The 22,429-nt window shown below is 33.8% G+C and overlaps 1 protein-coding gene across 1 annotated transcript in view; it reads right to left on the reverse strand.

The window, feature by feature from the left end:
* LOC140447526 (orexin/Hypocretin receptor type 1-like) overlaps window positions 1-22,429 on the reverse strand; it is a 1,044,614-nt gene that overhangs the window by 672,439 nt on the left and 349,746 nt on the right. Inside the window, exons 4-5 of the mRNA XM_072540227.1 lie at window positions 11,098-11,354; window positions 4,070-4,392 (exon numbers count right to left, since the gene is read on the reverse strand). Coding sequence (XP_072396328.1) covers window positions 4,070-4,392; window positions 11,098-11,323 — 549 coding nt within the window. The 5' untranslated portion in view covers window positions 11,324-11,354. The remainder of the gene's footprint in view (window positions 1-4,069; window positions 4,393-11,097; window positions 11,355-22,429) is intronic.

Consider the following 22,429-nt stretch of genomic DNA (forward strand, 5'->3'; position numbering starts at 1 on the left):
ATTTTAAAAGTACTATTTTAAAATGGTATAATGAGGTAGAAACTGACTTGTTTGATATAGAAGATGAATATGATATCGAAGAAGAACATAAATATCGACCTTCAAGTGAAAGTGATCATGATGAACAATCTTTTTCAAATAATGAAAATATTGATGAGAATACTATTATCTAAAAGATCAACAAAAGCGGTAGCTAAATGAAACTATAAAGAATGTGAGAACTCCACAACATTATATGGTCTTAACCTACCAGGATTAAAAGATACTTCTCGTACTCTAGCAGATGAAACCACTCCAGAAGATATATGGAACCTTCTTATCTCTAAAACTATAATAAATACCATTATAGTGCAGTATACAAATATAAAGATTGATTTGATGGGCCCACTAATATTTACCGCGATCTATAAATCTAATGATGAAGATATTGACGCCCTGGTTACTGCAGATGGAACTGAAAGAGACATTTTTTGGAACTGTATTACGGGAAAACGATTTAGTGTTTTAATAAATTACTTGAGGTTTGATGATATCTAGAAAAGAAAGACTAAAAAACAAACACCAGCGGCTCATATTAATGACATTTTTAAATGTTTTTTAAAAATTATCAATATGTATTTACCATTGGGAAAATGCATGTATTCTTCTTCTTCAGTTGTCATCTACGCTACGAAGGTTGGCAATCATCATAGCTATTTTAATTTTTAAGGCAGTAGCTCTAAATAGTTGTTTTTAGGTGCATCCAAACCATTCTCTCAGGTTCTTAAGCCATGAAATTCGTGTTCTTTCGATACTTCTTCTGCCATCTATCTTTCCTTACATTATGAGTCGCAGGATGCCATACTTCTCGCCCCGCATCACATGTCCGAGATACTGCAGCTTTCTTTCTTTAATTGTAAGTTTAACTTCCTTCTCTTTACCTATTCTTCTCAGTACTTCATTGCTTGTAACTCTATCTACCCAGGAAATCCTCATAATTCTTTTATAGGTCCACATTTCAAAGGCGTTAAGTCGTCTCGTTTTGTCTAGATTTAACGTCCATGATTCCACTCTATAGTATAGTATCTTGTAGTAAATCTTTGTCACATAGCACCTTTTTCATTTTCATAAACTTAGAACGTGCTTTTTAGATTCTGACTTTGATTTCTGCAGTGTAGTCATTATTTTCTGTTATAAGTGTTCCTAGGTAAGTGTACTTTTTTACTCTTTCGATCTGCTGGCCCTCTGCTATCAAGATTTAGTTAGTATTATGGTTTTTTTACAAATTTTCATAAACTTCGTCTTTTTGATATTGAGCGAGAGTTCGTAATCCCTACTACACATTACTATTTTACTTATAAGTCTTTTCAGGTCTTGTAAACCATCGGCTATTATTACTGTATCATCTGCATATCTGATGTTGTTAACTAAGACTCCATTTACTTTTATGCTGACTGTTTCATCTTGCAGAGTTTCTCGAATTACCTCTTCAGAATAAGCGTTAAATAATAGATGCAGCCTTGCCTGACTCCTCTGTTAATTTCCATTTCCTCAGATGTCTCTTTTTCAATTCGTACTATTGCTCGCTGATTGTAACAAAGGTTTATTATTAGCCTTAAACCTCTTTCATTTAGGTTTTTATTTTTTAGAATTTCCATGAGTCGGTCATGTTTTACTTTATCAAACGCTTTATTGTAGTCTATAAAACAGACGTAAAGAGGACGGTTAACATCCAAACTTCTCGCGTCAGCAGGTTGAAGAAGAATAGTGCCTCTCTGGTACCCATACCATTGCGGAACCCATATTGTGTGTCACTAATATCCAGCTCCAGTTTAGAGTGAATTCTGGCGTGGATAATTTTCAACAGAATTTTCAAGGTATGTGACAATAAGCTTATGGTTCGATAGTCACTGCACTCTTTGGCATTCACTTTCTTTGGCCAACACACAAATGCCGATGTCAACATTTCTCTGAGGATGATTCCCGAGTATAGATAGTGTTGAATAGTTCTACTATTGTGTCCAGGTTTTTCTCATTGGCCAACTTTAATAGCTGGCTTGGTAATTCATCTGGACCAGCAGATTTATTAGTTTTCATTGAGTTTAATGCCTGAATTATCTCTAATTTGGTTATCTCTGGGCCTACATCTCTCGTTCGGCTATCTACAGATGTATTAGCTTTCTGATCATGAAATAATTCTTCGATGTACTCTTTCCATCGTTGTAGTTTTTGTTCTGTCTCCAATATAATATTTCCATTTTTGTCGAGCAATATATTCGAGGTTCTTCCAGTTCCTACTCCGACTTTTTTATGTAGATTAAAGTTGTCATATCTGTTTTGCAGTTCTATTTCTTTACATTTTTCATAAAAGCAGGTTTCTTTAGCCTCCCTAATTTTTCTTCTTATTTGGTTTTGAAGATGTTTATAGCGGATCGTATTGATGGTATTGTTTTTTCCCCTTTCATTCATCAACTCTAGAATTTCCTCGGTCATCCACTCTGTTTTCTTACATTTGGTTGTTGTAAGTAGTTTCTTACTTGGCTCCAATATAGAGGTTTTGAATAATTGCCACTGCTGCTCCAGCTTGCAATTATTTCTTGTATGTATTGATGAGATATAAATAGGGTTTAGGGGCCGGTGCAAATTCCGGATGTACATACCAAATAAGTCACGAAAATATTGCATAAAAGGGTTCTTGAAAACTGATGCTAAGACTCAATTTGCCTATAATGCCTATATATACGGGAAAAAGTTCGAACGGAATTGGTCTTCCAAATTCAGAAAAAAATTAACCAAACCCGCATTACCGATTGTAATTTGTCAACTAAAATGTCTATTTGGCAGTAATAGGAACACTATTGCATATAATTAGTTTTCTTCTCTTCAGCTAGTGAAAAAGTTACAACCAAGAGGCCTTACCTATGTCGGAACCATAAAAAAAATCAAAACCTTCATAATTTAAGGCCAACAAAAAAAACAAGTTGGTTCTGCATTATATGGATTTTCAAAACATGTAATAGTTTCATATTATATTCCTAAGATAAACAAGGCTGTATTCCTTATTTCTTTTATGCACCTCTGTCATTGTTGAGATATTGTACAGATGTTGAGAGTAACAAACCTGAAATAACATCATTCTATAATTCAACAAAAGGAAGTGTTGATCCACTAGATGAAAAATGCACCATTTACAGCTCATCAAGGAGAACTCGACATTGGACAATGGCTATTTTTTATCAAATATTAGACATGACTTGTGTCAATGCATTTGTCATGTCTAATTGTTTATAAAATAATGAAAATACATCCCGAATCAAATTCATGAACGCACTAACGACAGAACATTTTATGAGAAAATGATTTGAGTATCCTAAAATTAGCTCAAATATAAGAAACTCGATGAGAAGAATACTTGCACTCGAAGAACCAGTAAAGTTTTCCCCAAAGAAAAATTAGAGATTCGGAAATATTGTTCTTTATGCCCATCTAAACTTCATAGAAAGACATTTTACTTATGCTAGGATTGTAAAAAACCAATATGTTTATCATGCAGTAAGAAAATATGTACAAAATGTCCTAGTTCACCTGTTGTCAGAATTACTAAATAAATTTGTAAAGTTTTTTCATAAAAATTAATAACTAAGTAGTGTTCCCTTAAACCTTATATATATATTCTAAACTTCGCATAAAAACACTTTTTTTATTGACGAAATTGTGAAGGCTAGTTATAATAAGGAAAAATTTCAGTAATATTGTAAAATAAAGATATTGTAATAACTTTTTTTATATAATACTTATATACCTATGAGCGAATAAAGTTCATCCAGTTTTAACTTATTTCAGTGAAATGTTTTCAAATACTTAAATCTTTTTTTTTATTTTTTAAAAATAAGTCCGTGGGTTGTTTAATTAAAAAATATATAACTGTGATCTGGCAAGACGTTATGAAACACTCTGTTATATTGTAACAGTTTAAAATGTGGAGTTTAAACCTACCAAGATTTTTTTTGTATCTTTTATTACTATGGATCTACATTTTTCATGTTGCTTAATTTCTAATTAGACATTAGCTTAATTTAAAAAATCTTACCTGTATATATAATACAATTTTGCATAAAGCCGATCCAAACCACCACGTACTGGTAACGTCCCATACAACTGAGGGGGGCAGACAAAATAGTATCACTAGAAAATCCGCTACAGCTAAATTAACTATGAAATAGTTCGTAACCGTCCGCATGGTGTGATTTCGATAAACCGCGACGCACACTAAACAGTTACCGACTAAACCAATCACGAAAACTACAAAATGGCAAAAAATAAGGACCCATGTCCAACTTTTTGGAGACATTAACTCTATATAGTCATCGTAACTCTCGCCGACAGAATCGTTGCTATAGTTGTATGCTAATTCTGAAAAAAAAATTACTGTTAATAATATTAAGATATTATCTTTATTTCTATAAGAATTAATTATAAGGAATAATCGGGTAATTATAAGCAATAATCTTATTTTAGAGACTAGATGAAGTATAATTAGAAGCGATGTCGAACGGTAGATACATAACCCAGAATTAGTTGTAGATCATGTTTTTAATAAACTATATGAGCAAATTTCTATCAACAGGAAACTTAACTTAATAATCTGTAACAAGACAACAATAAGTTGTACAATAGACTGATTTAGCGAAATGAAACTTACAAGATGTTAATGGAACAAACCTGCCTTAGCAGCTCACCTCTACCAAAAATAAACTGTTCGACGAAACTAAGTGCGCTACTACAAAGGTGCTGGCTGTATACCATGTACCACAAAAAGAGGTTTGATTCTTTGTAAGTAGGTATATTTAAAAAACTCCTAAAATAGTTACATTAAAATAACTAACGTTTTCTTAATAATAATTCCATCATCAGGTTAAAAGCAGGTTAACATGCCTGACCCACCAAAATATTAGGGTAAAACCCTTTACAGAAGTTAAAGTTGCCAAAAAATGTACATATTGTTGTCAAAAATAAATGATGTTTAATATTTTATTAGATTTAACTTCAGGCAACATATAATCATGGCTCACGTGAGTACCAGCGTCCAGAGGGTAGACCTCTTCAAACGGACTTCAGCTGCTAACTTCAGTTAGTTACCTCTTCAAACGGACCTCAGATGGTAACTTCAGCTCAGTTACCAGCTGAAGTCCGTTAAAAGACGCGTTACCAGCGTCTACCCTCTGGATGCTGGTACTCACGTGAACCATGGTTATATATTGCCTGAAGTTAAATCTAATAAAATATTAAACATCATTTTTTGGCAACTTTAACTTCTGTAAAGGGTTTTACCCTAATATTTTGGTGGCTTAGGCATGTTAACCTGCTTTTAACCTGATGATGAAATTATTATTCCGAAAACGTTTGTTATGTTGATGTAGCCCTTTTAAGGGTTTTTTAAATATACCTACTTACAAATAGTTAAACCTCCATTCAAATATTGTCATATGCTGATTAATGTACGGACGCAACAATTCATCATTTTTACGAGCCACTCTATGGTTTTTGGTCCAAAGTGCTTTATTTGTTCTGATTCATCTCCTTTAGACAAAAGGACGAGATGACAGGTGCGATCCACCTAGAACATCCTCTTCTTCGTCGATATTTCGTTGTACTCTCACTTTGTTCTTCCTTGATGTCGTCTTACCATTCGTCAGGAGACGATGGGCTGTCTGATCGGGTGTGACTTTTGTCAGATTGGGTGCCGGGACAGCAGAATTATTGCAAAGATTGCAAATTAATTTCCGTAACAGCTTACATTACCTGTCTGTTCTGATGGCGGATATCGCATGTAGGAATACATTTTCTCTAGGAGTATATTTTTGTGATATTTGTTTTACCATTTGTACAAATTAATTGTATGAATCAGAGCACTGTTCTAGCTGGTAAACTTCTTAATCTAATACTTCAGCGAAATTTTTCCATTTTGCTTTAGTAAAATTGAACCTTCTCTTGAAAGGGACAATCTCGTATCTGATTGCCGTGTTCACAAGGCAAGTTATGGGACTGTGCTGTGTTTTTGAAAGGGCGCTTCTAACAATTTTTGTCACCTGGCCTTTAATCCAGACAAATATATTGTCTGGGTTGTAAACTCTGCGCCATCTTCCGCTGTTGAAAGACGCGAGATGTTTTGGATCATGAATAAGTTTGAGGTTAATGTTTTCAGCCCAATTTTCTAGCTCTTCGCCATTGGAGGTTGTTTCGTTATACGCCCACGCTACTGTGACAGTTGATGTCATCCAGTATGAATTTTATTTGCTGTGATTGAAAATTATCCGGTTTCTTATCTTATCAAAAACAAAGTCAGCGTTTGGCGGTTTGTAGACGGACGTTACCGTACAAGACTTTGTTCCACTGTGAGGATCTCAATGTCATCTCGATGTAATAAATCTGGCTTGCAGTACCTTGATGGGTTTCTTGAACCAGTAAGACGTCGACACCGTTTTATTTGCACATATTAGGCAAAAGATCTTCTTTATTTGCTGATAGTCCTTCAATATTAATTGAAGTGGTCATTAAAACTGCAAAGACCTCTGACCGTCTGACAAATACCATTTTGGTAGCGTTTGCATCTGTATTGGTGCACCGGTGGTAACAGGATTGGCCGACATTAGTCGTTTCCAGAGGATGCCCGATTGATTTCATATGTGATCGCAATCTACGTGGAGGCTCCTTTTATGTCCCCCAGCCATATGGCTTAGATCTTAATATATGTATTATCCAGGCGCTATTCATTTATAGGATAACTTTCGAGACAATTTTCGAGAATAGTAAAATGGGGATACTGGGGAGTTAGGTAGTTGAGGTATACTTTGAAGGTCGAATGTTGCTGTTTTAAATATCTTGTCATGTTGAGATAACTTTTTGTTTTTATTTTTTGCTTCATGGCATTCATTCTTCCTTATTATGTGCATTGGATATTCTAGTTATTAGTCTTGTTTTTTTTGTTGCATCTGCCATGTTATATTTACTGCATGCTGCAAATTGATCCTTTTTAGAAACGAAAAAACAGTAATTATAGTCATTGCCAAAAATTTGCCTGTATTTGCAATGGCTGTCTGGCTTTTGATTTTCAGCTAGACTTTCAAGATAGAGATTGTACATTTTTTAATTGATAATTTAAATTAAATTGAGTCTTTGACTGGTGGCCCTTGTATAATGCGACTCTAAACCAGGGAATGACTCAATATGTTTTTTTACCAACTGGATAGACGTTATGTAGATGGACGGTACTGTACAAGATTTGGTTCCACTGTGAGGATCTTGATGTATTAAAGATGTGGAAACTATGTCGGTATCTGGTCTGACGAAGACTGCGCTACCATACTGGTCATGTGGTCTCTCCAGTACAAGTCTCATACCTCGAATCCTTGGTCTGCGGCTTGCAGTACCTCGATGGGTTTCTTGAACCAGTAGGACATCGAGTCCGTGTTCTTAAGACATATTAGACAATAGATCTTGTTTATTTGCTGATAGTCCTTCAGTAATAATTGAAGTAGTCATCAAAACAGGCCTTGACAAGGACCGTTTTGGTGGCGTTTGCATCTGTGTTATTGCAACGGTGATGAAAGGATTAGCCGACATTACTCTTTACCAGAGGACGCCCGATTGTTTTCACATGTGATAGCAATCTTCGTGGAGGCTCCTTTTATGTTTTCCAGCCGTATGGCTTTGATCTTAATATCTTTATTGTCTAGTTGCTATTCATTTATAGGACAACTTTGCATTATACATAAAACAAAGTTAATATTGTTAAAATGAGGCTTAACATTAATTAAAGGAAACCTTAAACGATTAAAAAGTAAACTATTTTAGATATAGTAATAGAACGGTAATAGTAATAAATGATTTAGCATACAGATAAATACATCACAGTAGTTAACCAAACAATTATAATTGTTACATACAATAAATATGGGAGAGTTTTAAAATAGGTTTTTTTAGCTTGTGTAGTTCTGAACGTAGAAACATTTTTAACAGTATAAGAAGGTAGATTAAACTATATGTGTTTTGGAATATCGAAGCAATCAATGGAGTTTTTTAGTAGTTTAAATAAAAACATTACTAAATAGCAATTTTGTTCCATTTCCTATGAAAGCATGACTCTTCTGCCTAACTCCATATTACTGATAAAACATATGCTAAGTAGTAATATCGATCTGAAGACGCATGCATGCTTGTAACCTCAAATTTTGCATGTTAAATGAAAATCGAGAAGAGACCATAGCTACACTAACATAATTAAATATATCTATAAAAATGCCAAAACTGGCGTAAGACTATCTGAACAAGAAATAAATAAATTCTGTATATAGCGAAGAGAACGGCAAGGAGACACCGTCTCTCCAAAGTTATTCATGACGGTTTTAGAATATGGCAGATCTGCCTTGTAAGAAGGCAGATCTGAACGAACATGGTATCCACGTAAATAGAGAGAAGCTTAGTCGTTTGAGATTCGCAAATGCTATCATCTTTATAGCTAATTGTATGGATGATGCAATAATATTGTTGGACCAATTATGTCACGCTTCCTTGGAGATCAAACTAATGATTATTATGAACAAGTCGCAAATAATGACATATCTGGTGCTTAATCGAAAAATTTGTCATAAAGGAAAGGGATATTGTGCTGAATGCATCGCTTAAGTACTTACTATATAAAATTGGGTTGGGCAGAGATAACCAGACATGTAAGTTGCCGCATCGCATAGGATTATGCTGGGCAGAGTTTGGTAAATTAAACTATGTATTTAAATCGGACCTAGCAAGATGACTGAAAAAGAAAATCCTTGAGCAATGTGTATTACCTGTACTCACTTATGAGGCGGAAACATTAACACTCACAAAAAAGGTAGTTAATAAGATTTGCGTGACTTGGAGGGCTAAAGAGCCCCATATTGAATGTCTCCCCGAGACTGAATCCCAAACGAAGAAATCCGTCGTAGAACAAAAACAACAGACGCAATCCAAAAAATCGCATCGCTAAAACGGAATTGTGCAGGACACATCACCCGATTATTAGATAACCGATGAATAAATTGTATTTCCGAGTGGAGACAAAGACAAGAAGCAATTCGGAAAAAAATGCTCACCAACTAGATGGACTGATGACCTGAAGCGTATTAGCCCAGTATGTGAGGGAAAAAGTACTCTCTAATTCAGGAATTTATGTAATGTGGCCTAGGTTATAAGGGGCAACCTTAGGAGCAATATCCCAGTTCATTCAACAAAAAATTTTTGGTTATTGTTTATTTATGAGTGGTTATAGGTGCAAAATACGTATTTTTTGAGTTTTTTTTATTTTTTGCCTAAAGTAAGTATTGTAGTGGGTAATTTCTGTATAGATTATGAAAGTACTCTAAAACAACTTCAATTTGAGCTCAGTATACGTTCAATTTAATTTATTTGTTATTGCAAAAATAACGAACGAAGGTCAAAATTAAAAAAACGTAATATTTATTGCAATTGCTCTTTTATTTATTTTATGACATTCAAGCCTATAAAATTACGAATCGAATAAGCTATAGTAGGCCTAGATCACTTAATTTGTTGCTGAGATACGTTAATTAGTTTATCCCACGACCTTCAATTTTGAATGATCATAGGATTACAAAAAAAAATGGTAGAGGGCTAATTCTTTTTTCATTCTCTTACTAAAGCCGTATATCTTCATAATCCACTGGAAAGTAATGAAAAAAAAATTTAACTTGTTAAAAACAATTATTTATGTAGTTGTAAAATTGCAGTTATAAACATTTAGAGCTGCAGCCCCCCCTATGTACCCTACAAATTTCTAATTTGTAGATTATTGTAGCTGGCTTCTGAACAAAGATTTAAAAAAAAGAGTTTTCTGCGACCAATAGGAGCCGAGTTAGCATAATTTTTTTTGTAATCACAGAGGCTTTATTAATACCTATTAAGAAACGAATCTGGCGTCATTTTTTACTTAAAAACCTATATTTTCAAGTATTTGTATTCGCCTTAGATTAAAGACATTATTTATTGTCAAAAATGACGAATAAAGTTTAACTTTTTTCAATTTAGCAACGTAACCGCATGTGGCAAACATTGCGGATGCCGTAAGCACGGCCTAAAATGTACGAGAATGTGCGAAAATTGTAATGGAGAGAAAAAAAAGCAATTTTGTAATAAATATTACGTTTTTTTTATTTTGACATTCATTCGTCAGTTTTGCAATAACAAATAAATTAAATTGAACGTATTGCTCAAATTGAATGTCTTTTAGAGTACTTTCATAATCTATACAGAAATTACCCATTACAAGACTTACTTTAGGCAAAAAATTAAAAAAAAAAACCCAAAAAATACGTATTTTGCACATATAAACGCTCATAAATAAACAATAACCAAAACTTTTTTGTTGAATGAACTGGGGGATTGCTTCTGAGGTTGCCCTTTATAACCTAGGCCACATTACATAAATTTCTGAATTAAAGTGTAAAATCACCCTTTCTCCCACATCCTGGGCTATATTAGCAGTAACTGAATGAAAACTGCACAAGACAGACACAGCTGAAGAGAGCTGAGGGAGACCAATGTCCAGCAGTGGACGCATACAGATTGGCTAAATTAACCGATTGTGACGTTGATTGCCACAAAGCGACAATTAATGAATACTTAAAGGTTAACACCAATAATTCCTTAACTATAATTTTTTTAAACGATTTCGGGATCGGGAATTTGAATGTCAAAACAAATTTAAATATAATTTTTATTAGAAGCAATTATAGTTAAATTCTAGATAAAACAATATTGTAGTTGTAAACACTAACCAAAATATGTCACAAAAAAACAATTTCAGAACCTAATTACTATCTCCAAGCATTTGCTAAAGATTTATTTATTATCTACGTGAAGCAATTATACAAATATTGGACAAACTCTATGTCAACATCTTGTATATTTTTATGTAATGTTTGATGATCTATAACGAGCTGAGCTATAACAATTAATAAAATGCGTCCATTTGTTTCATTCTCCATTCTAAAATAAAAATCGTCTGTTTTTTACTGATCGCGGTAACAAATTTTTATTAAAGTAAATTAAACGTGTAATTACCCCCTATTTGTGCCGGTTCCAGTAGATTGTTAGAGTTGTTCGTTGTAACAAACTGCACGTTTTGTTTGAAGTCATTTTTACTTAAGCTGGTGGTGGCGTTGTTGGCGGAACTGTTGAGATTGTCGAACGTGTCCGGAAATGGTTTAGCCAATTGGAAAAATAAAAGAAGGAAAATGGGTACTAAGCACTGATTCGAATTCATGTTGACCCTATTCCGGAAATGCATCAGACTGGAATTTATCTATTCCATATTTTATCTGAAACAAAGAAAGTATATGTTACATTTATTTGTCAGTTTTAAAGTAGAATGCATTTGATTTGTGATAGTAATAAGTATTAGGCAGTGGCGGCTGGTGATGTAGCTATACCGCGATCCCTAGACAATTGATTGTACAAACAATAATATTCAATATTTTCATAATTCCTTCTCACACTTTTCTCTTAAAACTTTACTCCACTAAAATATATTTAAGTAATCGAACCAAATTTTTAAAAAATTATTATTTTTTAAATGTCCGCAATATATTGGGGGATGCTTTCATAATTTCCCATAAAGAAATGAAGAAACTATGGAAACGGCACTCGGTAACCCCAATCTTTTCCAACCACATTACTCTTTATACACGAAGCTTATACTATATGGGCGTTCAGAAAACAGTCCTGGGATAAAACTTACCATTCGATTGATTAAGTTTTACTCGTAGATATGTAATACATAATTATTTTGTGTTAATAAAGTTAAGTTGAAGTCTTAACCCTGAATTACTTGCATAGCAAGTTATTACACATGAGCGGTCGCATGCGATACATGTGTGTCACAGGATAAATCGTATTTTTAATGTGTGTATATTTATTTATAATTTTTGAATATAAAACAGAGTTTGTTTTTATGAAATATTTATTAGACAATAATATTTTGTTAAGCCAGTAAACATATTTCAAAAATTTAAGTTAGATAAAATGGTAACCAGATCATTAATCTTCTTATCTTCAGCATTTTAAGCAGACCACCGGTGATTCTTTCTGTTTTCTTGCAGATAAAATTACTGCAAAGCGAACAATAATCCCTTGTTCTTTTTTCTTTTTCTCTAGGACACATGTAGCATCGACAATTTTCTCTGTTAGTTCTTTTTGGTTGGGATATAGTTGTTTCTGTAGAAGTTAAAGCTTTCTTCCAATTGTTCTTCGATTTCAAGTAAAAATCAGCATTTTTTTTTTTTCAATATTTTCGAAATATTAGGAGTGCAAAGTCTCTTTCTAATCTGTGGGTTCATCAGGTCCAAAGTTAAGCCGCGTGAAAATACGACCAGTTTGTGATCGCATTGCTCCTGTAGTGGTCCTTTCTCAAGTTAACATGCTTCTTTTCTAACTTGGCTGCACCGTACTGAAGATGACCAATAATCAGAAATACATTTTTATGTTCGCCTTCCATCTTATATACGTATTTTAGTATATTATTTTCTTTATTGCGAGCTTTACCGACTAACTTTATTTTGTTATTAACTTGCATTAATATTTTTTTGTTAAGAAAAATATGTAAATATTTTTAAAATATCACAATTCTTCAGTGCAACTTACTAGTCGTTGAGATTATTTATAAAAGCATTGACACTCAATATTAATATCACACATATAAAATATAAAATAATGAACAAAATACTTTCTAAAATTTTTAAAATTTAGGTAAAAATAGTAAAACTTAGTTTATGGCATCTTTTACTGATGTGTTTTAATTCTGACACATAGAGAACAGAAAGTAAAAACCCTATGATTAAAAAGTATGTTTTTTTGAACCTATTCTCTATCCTTCCATTGTTGGATGTAGGTCTCCCCCAGTTCTCTCCATCTTTCCCTATCTTGAGCTGTTCTCTGCCATGTGGGACCTCCTTGTTTCCTGATGTCATCTTTCCACCTCATCTGTGGTCTACCCCTTGATCTCTTTGCATTGTATGGACGCCACTTTCCGATGGCATTGTTCCATCGTCCGTCTTGGAGACGTTCATTGTGTCCAGCCCATTTGCACTTTAGTTTTGCTGCTTGTTCTATCGCGTCTACTGTCTTTGTTCTGGTTCTGATCCACTGGTTACGTTTTCTATCTCTAAGTGATAGGCCCAACATTTGTCTCTCCATCGCTCTTTGTGCCTTTCTTATCCTATCCAAATTGGCCTGTGTAAATGTCCATGTCTGTGCTCCGTAGGTGAGCACCAGTATTATACAGGAGTTATATACCTTGCTTCGTAAGTATAGAGGGATTGTTTGATTTTTTAGAACGTAAGAAAGTTTGCCGAACGCTGCCCATCCCACTCATACTCGTCTCGATATTTCGGCTGTTTGATTTTCTCTGTTAGCTCTGATTGCTTGTCCTAGATAGATATACTCATTTACCTGTTCTATTTTTTCTGTTTGTATTTTTATTGCCTCTTGGTCTTCCGTGTTTGTCATTACTTTTGTTTTGTTGAAGTTAATTCTTAGGCCTTTTTGCAGTGATTTGTCATGAAGTTCATTCAGCATTAATTCTAGTTCTTGTCGTTTCGAGGAGATCAGGAGTATATCATCCTTATATCTAAGGTGATTTAGGTACTTTCCGTTAATACATATTCCTCTGTTTTCCCAGTCGGTTGATTTTATTATATCTTCGATGATCAAGGTAAACAGTTTAGGTGAAATTATATCGCCTTGTCGGACTCCTCGTTTCACTTTTATATTATCCGTTATTAATTGGCAGTTAATTTGCAATTAATATACAGTTTATACAAACCGTTTACGAAACTTGCTGATATTTATTCAATATATATTAAATTAAAAATACAACGATTAAAAACAAACAATATACCATATACTGTATGCGAAAGACTTAAAGGTTGATATGCAGTAACAACGGTAGAAAATAAGAGAAACATATTTAAAATGACAGCAATATTACTTGCTTGAATTACATTGTCCAAAGTTTAATAGTTCGAAAAATCAAAGAGAAGAGGCTAACATTGTTGCCAAATTTATCGCTTTTATTTGACCTAATGTCTTTTTTCAATACAATCAAATTTAGGCGAGTCTATGTCTTATTGTATAAGAGGAGGTCATATCCATTATTAAAATATTTGTTAAATTTTTAATTGTGAAATACTTACCCTTTTTTTGTTAGCAATAAAAAAAAGTTAGTTTGCTTGATGGTTTAATTTTATAATGTTAAACATAAGATGTTGGGATAAGATTGGGAAAATTCGGTTCCCCAGGAAGAAATGACAGAGGAAAAACGCTACTAAGATTTCAACTCCAGAATAATTATTCAACATGAACAGCTTCTTTTACAAAAAAAAATGCACAGAAGATGGACCTGGGAAACTCCAAACAATAGAACAAGAAAGGAAATCCACTACATTATAAGTGACAAAAAACAAATAATTAAAGGTGTAACAGTACTCAACAAGTTCACCACAAGCAGTGACCACAGAATGATATGAGCGAAAGTCCAAATCAACACAAAAAGAGAAAGAAACATAATGATTAAAAATAAATCCCATGGTATCTGGACACCCCCATTAGATATCAACCAATATCAGGCACATATCAATAATAAGCTACTACTGCATGTAACTTCCGAGAACGATCTTAACGACTTGCATAATTGCATCATAAACGCCAAAAAAGTCACCGAGTGCACTGTCCTAAATAAAAATCAGATAGTAAAATAAGTCCATAATATACTGAAACGCAGCTACAAATAGTAGATCAAAGAAGACAAATGAGAAGCGATGAGAATGCAGACAGCCACACTCTAAGAGAAATGAATAAAACTGTTTCGAAGGCAATCAGGAGAGATTTAAGAAAATTTAAAACCGATAAAATTCAACGTACTTTACAGGAAAATAATAGCTTAAAAGTTCTACGTAGAAAGCTAACGAATGGGAAATGCGAAATTCATAAATTAAGAAACAAGCAAAATAAAATAATATCACGTAGAGACGAGTTAATACAGGTCGTCGAAGAGTTCTACGAGGAATTATATGGAAGTAGACGAGATCAAACAGGAATACAAACAGCCATTTCAAAGAAGATCATGAATCAAGGTTCCAAACTAATGCCAGAAATAAATGTAGACGAAATTCGACAAGCGTTAAGAAAAATAAAAAATAGCAAAGCCTTAGGAGAGGATGGAATTGTAATAGAGGCTATCGTAAATGAAGGAGATACGCTATTAAATCAATTAAGGAAACTGTTTAATCTATGTTTGCAGCAAAGAGAGGTGCCCAAGGAATTAAACAATGCTATAACAATCCTTTTACATAAAAAAGGAGATAGAACGAATGTAGAGAATTATAGACCTATTAGCTTGTTGAACCACATATACAAGCTCTTCACTAGGTTAGTGATATCAAGATTGGAGAGAAAATTAGATTTCTACCAACCGAGAGAGCAGGCAGAATTCCTATCAAATTATGGTACCAATGATCACCTTCATACAGTAAAGACGCTCATTGAAAAATCTTTAGAATACAACAAACCTACCTCTTGTCCTCACTTTCATTGTCACCGAAATTATTCATACCGGCATTAGAGTATGCCTTTAAGATGGTCAATTGGGACCACAGAGGAGTAACAACAGACGACGAAAAACTTAACCATCTCCGTTTTGCAGATGACATTGTTCATATCACAGATGATTTGGGAGAAGCCACAAATATGTTAAATGAATTGGACTTTGCATGTTCGAAGGTGGGCCTTAGAATGAACTTGTTCAAAACTAAGTTTATGACAAATATGGTCCCAAATAATCGTTTAACTATTCAAAACAAAGTGATAGAATGGTGGAGAAATATACGTAGTTGGGTCACGAAATAAGAATCACTCAAAGACGAATTACTTTAGCGTGGGCAGCCTTTGGAAAACTGCGAGACACACTTAGGGCCAATATACCAATTAGCCTCAAAAAGAAAAGTATTTGACCAATGCGTATTACCGGTCATGACCTATGGGGCGGAAACTATAACTCTAACCAAGACTACGGCTTCGAAATTGAGAGTGGCACAGAGACGAATGGAACGATGTATGCTGACGAGTAAAAGTACACATTGGAGGCCAAGAGCAGAAAAACGTAGTAGAGAAAGACCACCTACACGTTTGAGACACCAATCTCAAAGAATGGAGAAGTTTAAGGGAGGCATATGTCCAGCAGTGGACGTAATAAATATAGGCTGAATGATGATGATGATGAAACATAAAAATTGTTGATGAAACATAAGATTGATGATGAAAGCACACACGCACGTGTGTGCGTGTGCGTGTGTGTGTGTGTGTGTGTGTGTGTGCGGTTTCGAATTATGTAAAAAGGGAATTTATGGCGTTAATCACAATTATTTCTATACACTATATATACCCTATTAAGGCAACAATAAATTCATATTGTGAGATAAATAGTTTAGTTTCTAAAGGCACAAAATTATTCAATAAAGTTTAATTTATATATTGTACTATATAGCCAACTACTTGTTAATTTGTAATTTAGTTTAATCTATATGACGTCACTGCAAGTTTCAATTTGTAATTAACTTATTGTACATACCCTCCAGCTAATAACTCTCAGTAATTAATGCGGTTTAAATGTAAAAGAAGAGACAATATTAAATAATATTTTTAAGGCAATATTAGTGTATAGAAAATTTTAAATTCTTACTAATTCACCAGTATTAAAGCATCAGAAATCGAAGAATTTCAGGAAAGTACTTATTTTAAAACTAATATTTACAAGTCTTATTTAATTTCCAAAGGTTTAATTGCATATCGATGAGGTTACTACGAAAAGAGTTTTTAATTCCAGATATAATCACGTTTGGGAAAAATAAAATCCGTACCTTGTTCCTGAACACGATTTCACAATAAATTTCAGTCAGTGTGTGAGTGAGTATCATTGGAGATTGTTTAATTCGAATCTTTTTTAATATTAAAATTGGTATTTTGATTTAATTGCGGCAACTCGTATCAAAAAATAATTTTATGAAATAAAAATAACTCGTATTTATATCTAAATTATTTACGATTTTCTGCTGCCAATTTACGTTGGTAATTATTGTACAGAACCAATGAAAAAAACGTAATTAAAAACGGCTGTGGAATGTACACTTAAGCCTTCTACGGGCAACTTAAAGCCAAACATTTCGAGACTATATTCCCAATTATGTACGACCTACTACAAGAACTTCCTGATCTCGAAGAACAAGGTGCACAAACAAGTTTTGACGTTTCTTTTTGTGGAATTTTTGTTTGTTCATGAAAAGATCGTGAATATTGTATTACTATTATTAACTATTATTCTTCTTCTTAAAGTGCCTATCCGTTTCGGATGTTGGCGATCATCACGGCTATCTTTACTTTATTTATTGCAGCGCGCAACAGTTCAGTGGTAGTCGTGTTATACCACTTTCGTAAATTTTGAAGCCAGGAAATGCGTCTTCTTCCCGGTCCTCTCTTACCATTTACTTTCCCTTAGAGAATCAGCTGGAGAAGGCCGTAACGTTCTTGATTTCTCATTACATGTCCTAGATATTCCAATTTTTTAGTTTTGACGGTCATGAGAATTTCACATTCTTTCCCCATTCTACGCAGGACCTCCACATTAGTAACTCTGTCAACCCAGGATATACGTAAGATGCGCCTATAACACCACATTTCGAAAGCTTCGAGCCGATTCATAAATGAAACAGTCAGTGTCCATGCTTCCATTCCGTAGAGCAGAACTGTGAATATGTAGCAGTTCAATAGACGGCATTTAGTTTTTCATGATATGTCTCGACTGTTGAAAATGGTTCTCATTCTAACGAATGCTGCTTTTGCTTTTATTATTCGCTGTTTAATTTCTATTGAGTGGTCCCATTGGCTATTTAAATTGGTGCCTAGATATGTATATTGCTCGACTCTTTCGATATTCTGTTGGTTGATTGTAAGATGAGCGTTTAGTATTGGTTTTTTACTAATTGTCATAAACTTGGTTTTCTTTATGTTAAGAGCTAGTCCGTATCTGTTGCTGACTTCTGTTATGCGATTTGTTAATATCTGTAAGTCATTCAGATTATCGGCAAAAACTATAGTGTCATCTGCATTCTATGCATGCATCTAGCATTAGAGTCATTAATCTGTCATGTTTTACTCTGTCAAATGCCTTCTGGTAATCTATAAAGCATACGTATATGTCACAATTCACATCCCTGCATCTCTAAAATAGCACCTGTACAGGGTCTCCCGTGTTCCCATAGCATCACGAAATCCTAATTGTGTTCTTGTTAGTTGTTCCTCACATTTTGTATATATTCTTTTGTGAATGACCTTTAGAAATGTTTTAAGTAAATGGCTCATAAGGCTTATATTTCTATAGTCTTCGCACTTTCTCGAATTGGGTTTTTTTTGGAAGATTTATAAAAGTTGACACTAACCACTCTTGGGGAACCACGCCCGTATCAAATATACTGTTAAATATATTTGTCAACCATTTTATGCCATCATAGTCCATAAGTTTTAAGAATTCTGAGTGAAAATTATCAGGGCCTACTGCTTTACCATCTTTGGTGCTTTTGATGGCATATTTTACTTCTTCGACTGTAAATGGTGGTCCAGATTAGCAATTGGTGTTTGTTGTAATACCAGTGTTACTTCGTATATCTTCAAAAGTTTTTTCTACGTATTTAATCCAAATATCTCTTTTATGCTCTATTTCCAGTACTATGTTTCCCAGATTATCTGTCAGGAATCCAGTGTTCTTGTGTTTATATAAGCCTGCCGCTTCTTTAATCTTTTTATGGAGGTTAAATGAATCATGTTTTTGTTGTAATGACTCAATCTCTGTACACTTCGAGCTAAACCAATTTTCTTTTGCTATTTTAATAGCCCTTTTTATTTCGTTATTTATGTTGTTGTAGTAATTCTTATTATCTTTAGCGTTTCTTCTGTCTTCCATCATACATAGAATCTCCTCCGTCATCCATTCCTTTTTATTTGTTCTTTCAGGTTTTAAGTATTTCTCTGTTATTTCTTGACTTACTTTGTGCAAATTTTCTATTTCTACATCTGTGTTATCTGTTTCTGTACGGGCCCATGGTTTTTTTTTGTACGAGCCCACGTTTTTTCTTTTAGGCGTTTTTGTACCTTTTCCTTTACTGTTTTATTTTTCAGTTGGTTAATATCGTACTTCATAATTTTTGGTCTTTGAACTTTCTTTAAACTAAGTTTATTAGCTATTATTAACTGAACTAATATTAAACTGAGAAACGCTTGAATTTCAACAACAATCATGTATAAACAATCAAATATTTAATCAAAACTAAATACGTCGCATACAAATCCGACGAGGAGTGAGACAGGGTTGCGTCTTATCACCGCTACTCTTTAATTTGTATTCGGAGTCTATATTCAGAGAAGCATTAGACGCCAAGGCGGAATAAGATTAACAGAATCAGCATAGACAACATCAGATATGCTGATGATACCGTGTTAATAACAAGCAACGCACAAGAACTACAAAATATAATAAATGCGGTAGTTCACCACAGCGAAATGTTAGGTTTACATCTAAACGTTTCCAAAACTAAAACTTTAGTATTTTCAAAGACACCAATAAACGTACAGGTGTATGCCAAGGGTCAAATATTAGAACAGGTAAATTCCATAAAATATTTGGGAACAAATATCAATAGTCAGTGTAATCCAAAAAAAGAAACCCTATCAAGAATCGAACAAGCAAGGAAAACATTCATGAGCATTAAAACATTTTTTACAAGATCAGACCTTAGTCTACAGCTTAGGATTCGAATGATCAGATGTTACGTTTTTTCTGTCTTACTGTATGGCTGTCAAAGTTGGACAATGGACTCTGAAATAGAAAAAAGAATAGATGCCTTTGAGATGTATATATACAGACGAATGTTGAGGATTCCATGGGTACAACGAGTTACTAATGTTGAGGTACTTCGTCGCATGTGTAAACAGAAAGAATTACTAAGAATAATCAAAGAAAGGAAAATGCAATACTTGGGTCATGTGCTGAGAGGCGAAAGATATGAATTACTTCAAGTTATACTGGAAGGAAAAGTACAGGGCAAAAGATCAGTAGGAAGACGCCAGAACTCGTGGCTGAAAGACCTGAGGAGATGGTTCGACCGCTCATCCGCAGAGATCTTTCGCGCAGCAGTTTCCAAAACTACAATTGCCATTTGGATCGCCAACCTTCGAAAGGAGACGGCGCAATGAGAAGAAGAAGAAATACGTCGCATTTTGAGGTTATGTTGACTGATTTATTTTATTCCATTTTATTATTTTGCGTTTTTATTTAAAATAAACCATAATTAAACCCTTTTTGATGTTAATTTCATGTTTTTATTTTCAAATCAATAATATTAATAAGCAATTTTTAATAATTTTGATAGCTGATGTGACTTTGGTTGTAATTAAATATTTGATTACAATCAAGTTTTCATTAGCGTTCGAAGAATCGGCGCTTAAACTATCTAGAACGCATTTAAAATAATTCGTAGCTTATAGGTAATAAGCAGTATTCGTTATCCAGATGGTATCGCTTAAGGACTCTTTGTAACTCTAGAAATTCTAGCTCGATTTTCAAAGTCGATTGTAATAAAAATGGTAACCGAACAGCTCTCGAACAAGGTGTTTAGAAATCAATTAAAGTTGACACTATCTATCTATCGTCCGTCGGCAAATTCAAACAAAAATATAAGTTTCAGATCATCTTTTACCACCATTAGTCCAAACAAATTAATATATGTATTTAATATATTTTTGACCACCAAAAATGAGATGTTTTAACGAAATAATGCTTCAAATATAATATGCAGAATAATTTTGAATTACGTTCCGCTAATGAACTTGCTTCTTTTTGTCCTTAAAAGTAGATAAAAGTTTTAATTATTGCTTAATATTTCGTCTAAATATAATCGTCTAACAATTTTAACTGTACTAATGCCCAAGTATCAATTTTCAAGTTTTAAACTGATTGATTTACGATGAGTATTCCGGTTGTAAAAATACCGGCATGTGCCTTGTCCAAGAGACTGGTCTTGCAAATTTTTAGTTTAGTTGTATCTTTGCAACTAGCTTGTTTATAGATAGATGTGCATTGTGCATTGCTTTAATTTTGTGTTGTGTTGAAATTTTTTTGTTAAACAAAAAATAAAAATTAGAAAAGTAGATTAATGAATTAAGGGCTTAAATATTCCACCTTCTCGTACTAAACACTAACCAAATCTGTCATACAGATTTTTCCCCAATAATTAGGAGTAGGACTGGTGTAATGCTTGCAGAGAAATGAAGTATTTTTGCCCTTAATTCGACTAGGTGTGGCCCTTTCAAACTGATGCCTATAAACATTTTCTTTGAGAAAACCCCAAAAAAAGAAATCGTTATGCGCTAGGTCACAGGATCTAGCGGGGCAGTTAATTGCACCACGTGTACTTATCAGTCGATCAGGAAACGTTTGATTGAGGAAGTCAATAGTTACTCTAGAGTTGTGAGCCGAACATCCATCCTGTTGGAAATAAACCTCCTAAAAATTAACGGGAAGGCGTCGAACTGTCGGAATGATCTCATTCTGTAAAAGTTGTAAATATTTGGATCCGTTTAGGTTTCTATCGATAAAAAATGGACCGACAATATGGTCGCCTAACATCCCAGTCCAAACATTTAACTTTTGCGGATACTGCGTTCGCACTGCAACACTGAGGTGCTTATTTTCCGAGAATAATATCTTGCAACGGATGGATTATGTTTTTTTATGTGATGAAAATAAAGATTTGTCATAAAATAAAATATTTTTTTAAAAAGTTTTCATTTTCATTCTGTTCATCTAACATAATTTCACAAAACTCCATCCGCCTGAAGTTATCCTCCGGAAACAGTTCTTGTGTTAGTTGTATCGTAAAACAGTGATACCCATTCCTTTTGAAAACTCGCTCAAAGACACGTAGACAGTTCGAGCACTCACGTTAACTTCCCTATCAATTTGTACACTATTGCAGGGTTGACTAGTTTCCACAAAAGCACAAATATCAATATCCCTGTTTTGACCCTTCTGATAGACAGGTCTAACACGTGGTTCATTACCTTTATGACACTTGTTACAACTGTTTACACATCTCGAAGTTTAAAAATGTTTAATGGTATTTTTAACTGTTGTAACATTTGGTGGGGGTCTATTTTCGAAGGCTACAATAAATAAATCAATTACTTCGCGTATCGAATGAGCCTAAAAGTACCATGTTACAAGTTGCACTTTTTCTTGGACGGTATACAACGTAATAGGCATTTTATTAATTATTTATATTTATTACTCTTT

This window comes from Diabrotica undecimpunctata, chromosome 8 (genome assembly GCF_040954645.1).
Source record: "Diabrotica undecimpunctata isolate CICGRU chromosome 8, icDiaUnde3, whole genome shotgun sequence".
Lineage (NCBI taxonomy): Eukaryota > Metazoa > Arthropoda > Insecta > Coleoptera > Chrysomelidae > Diabrotica > Diabrotica undecimpunctata.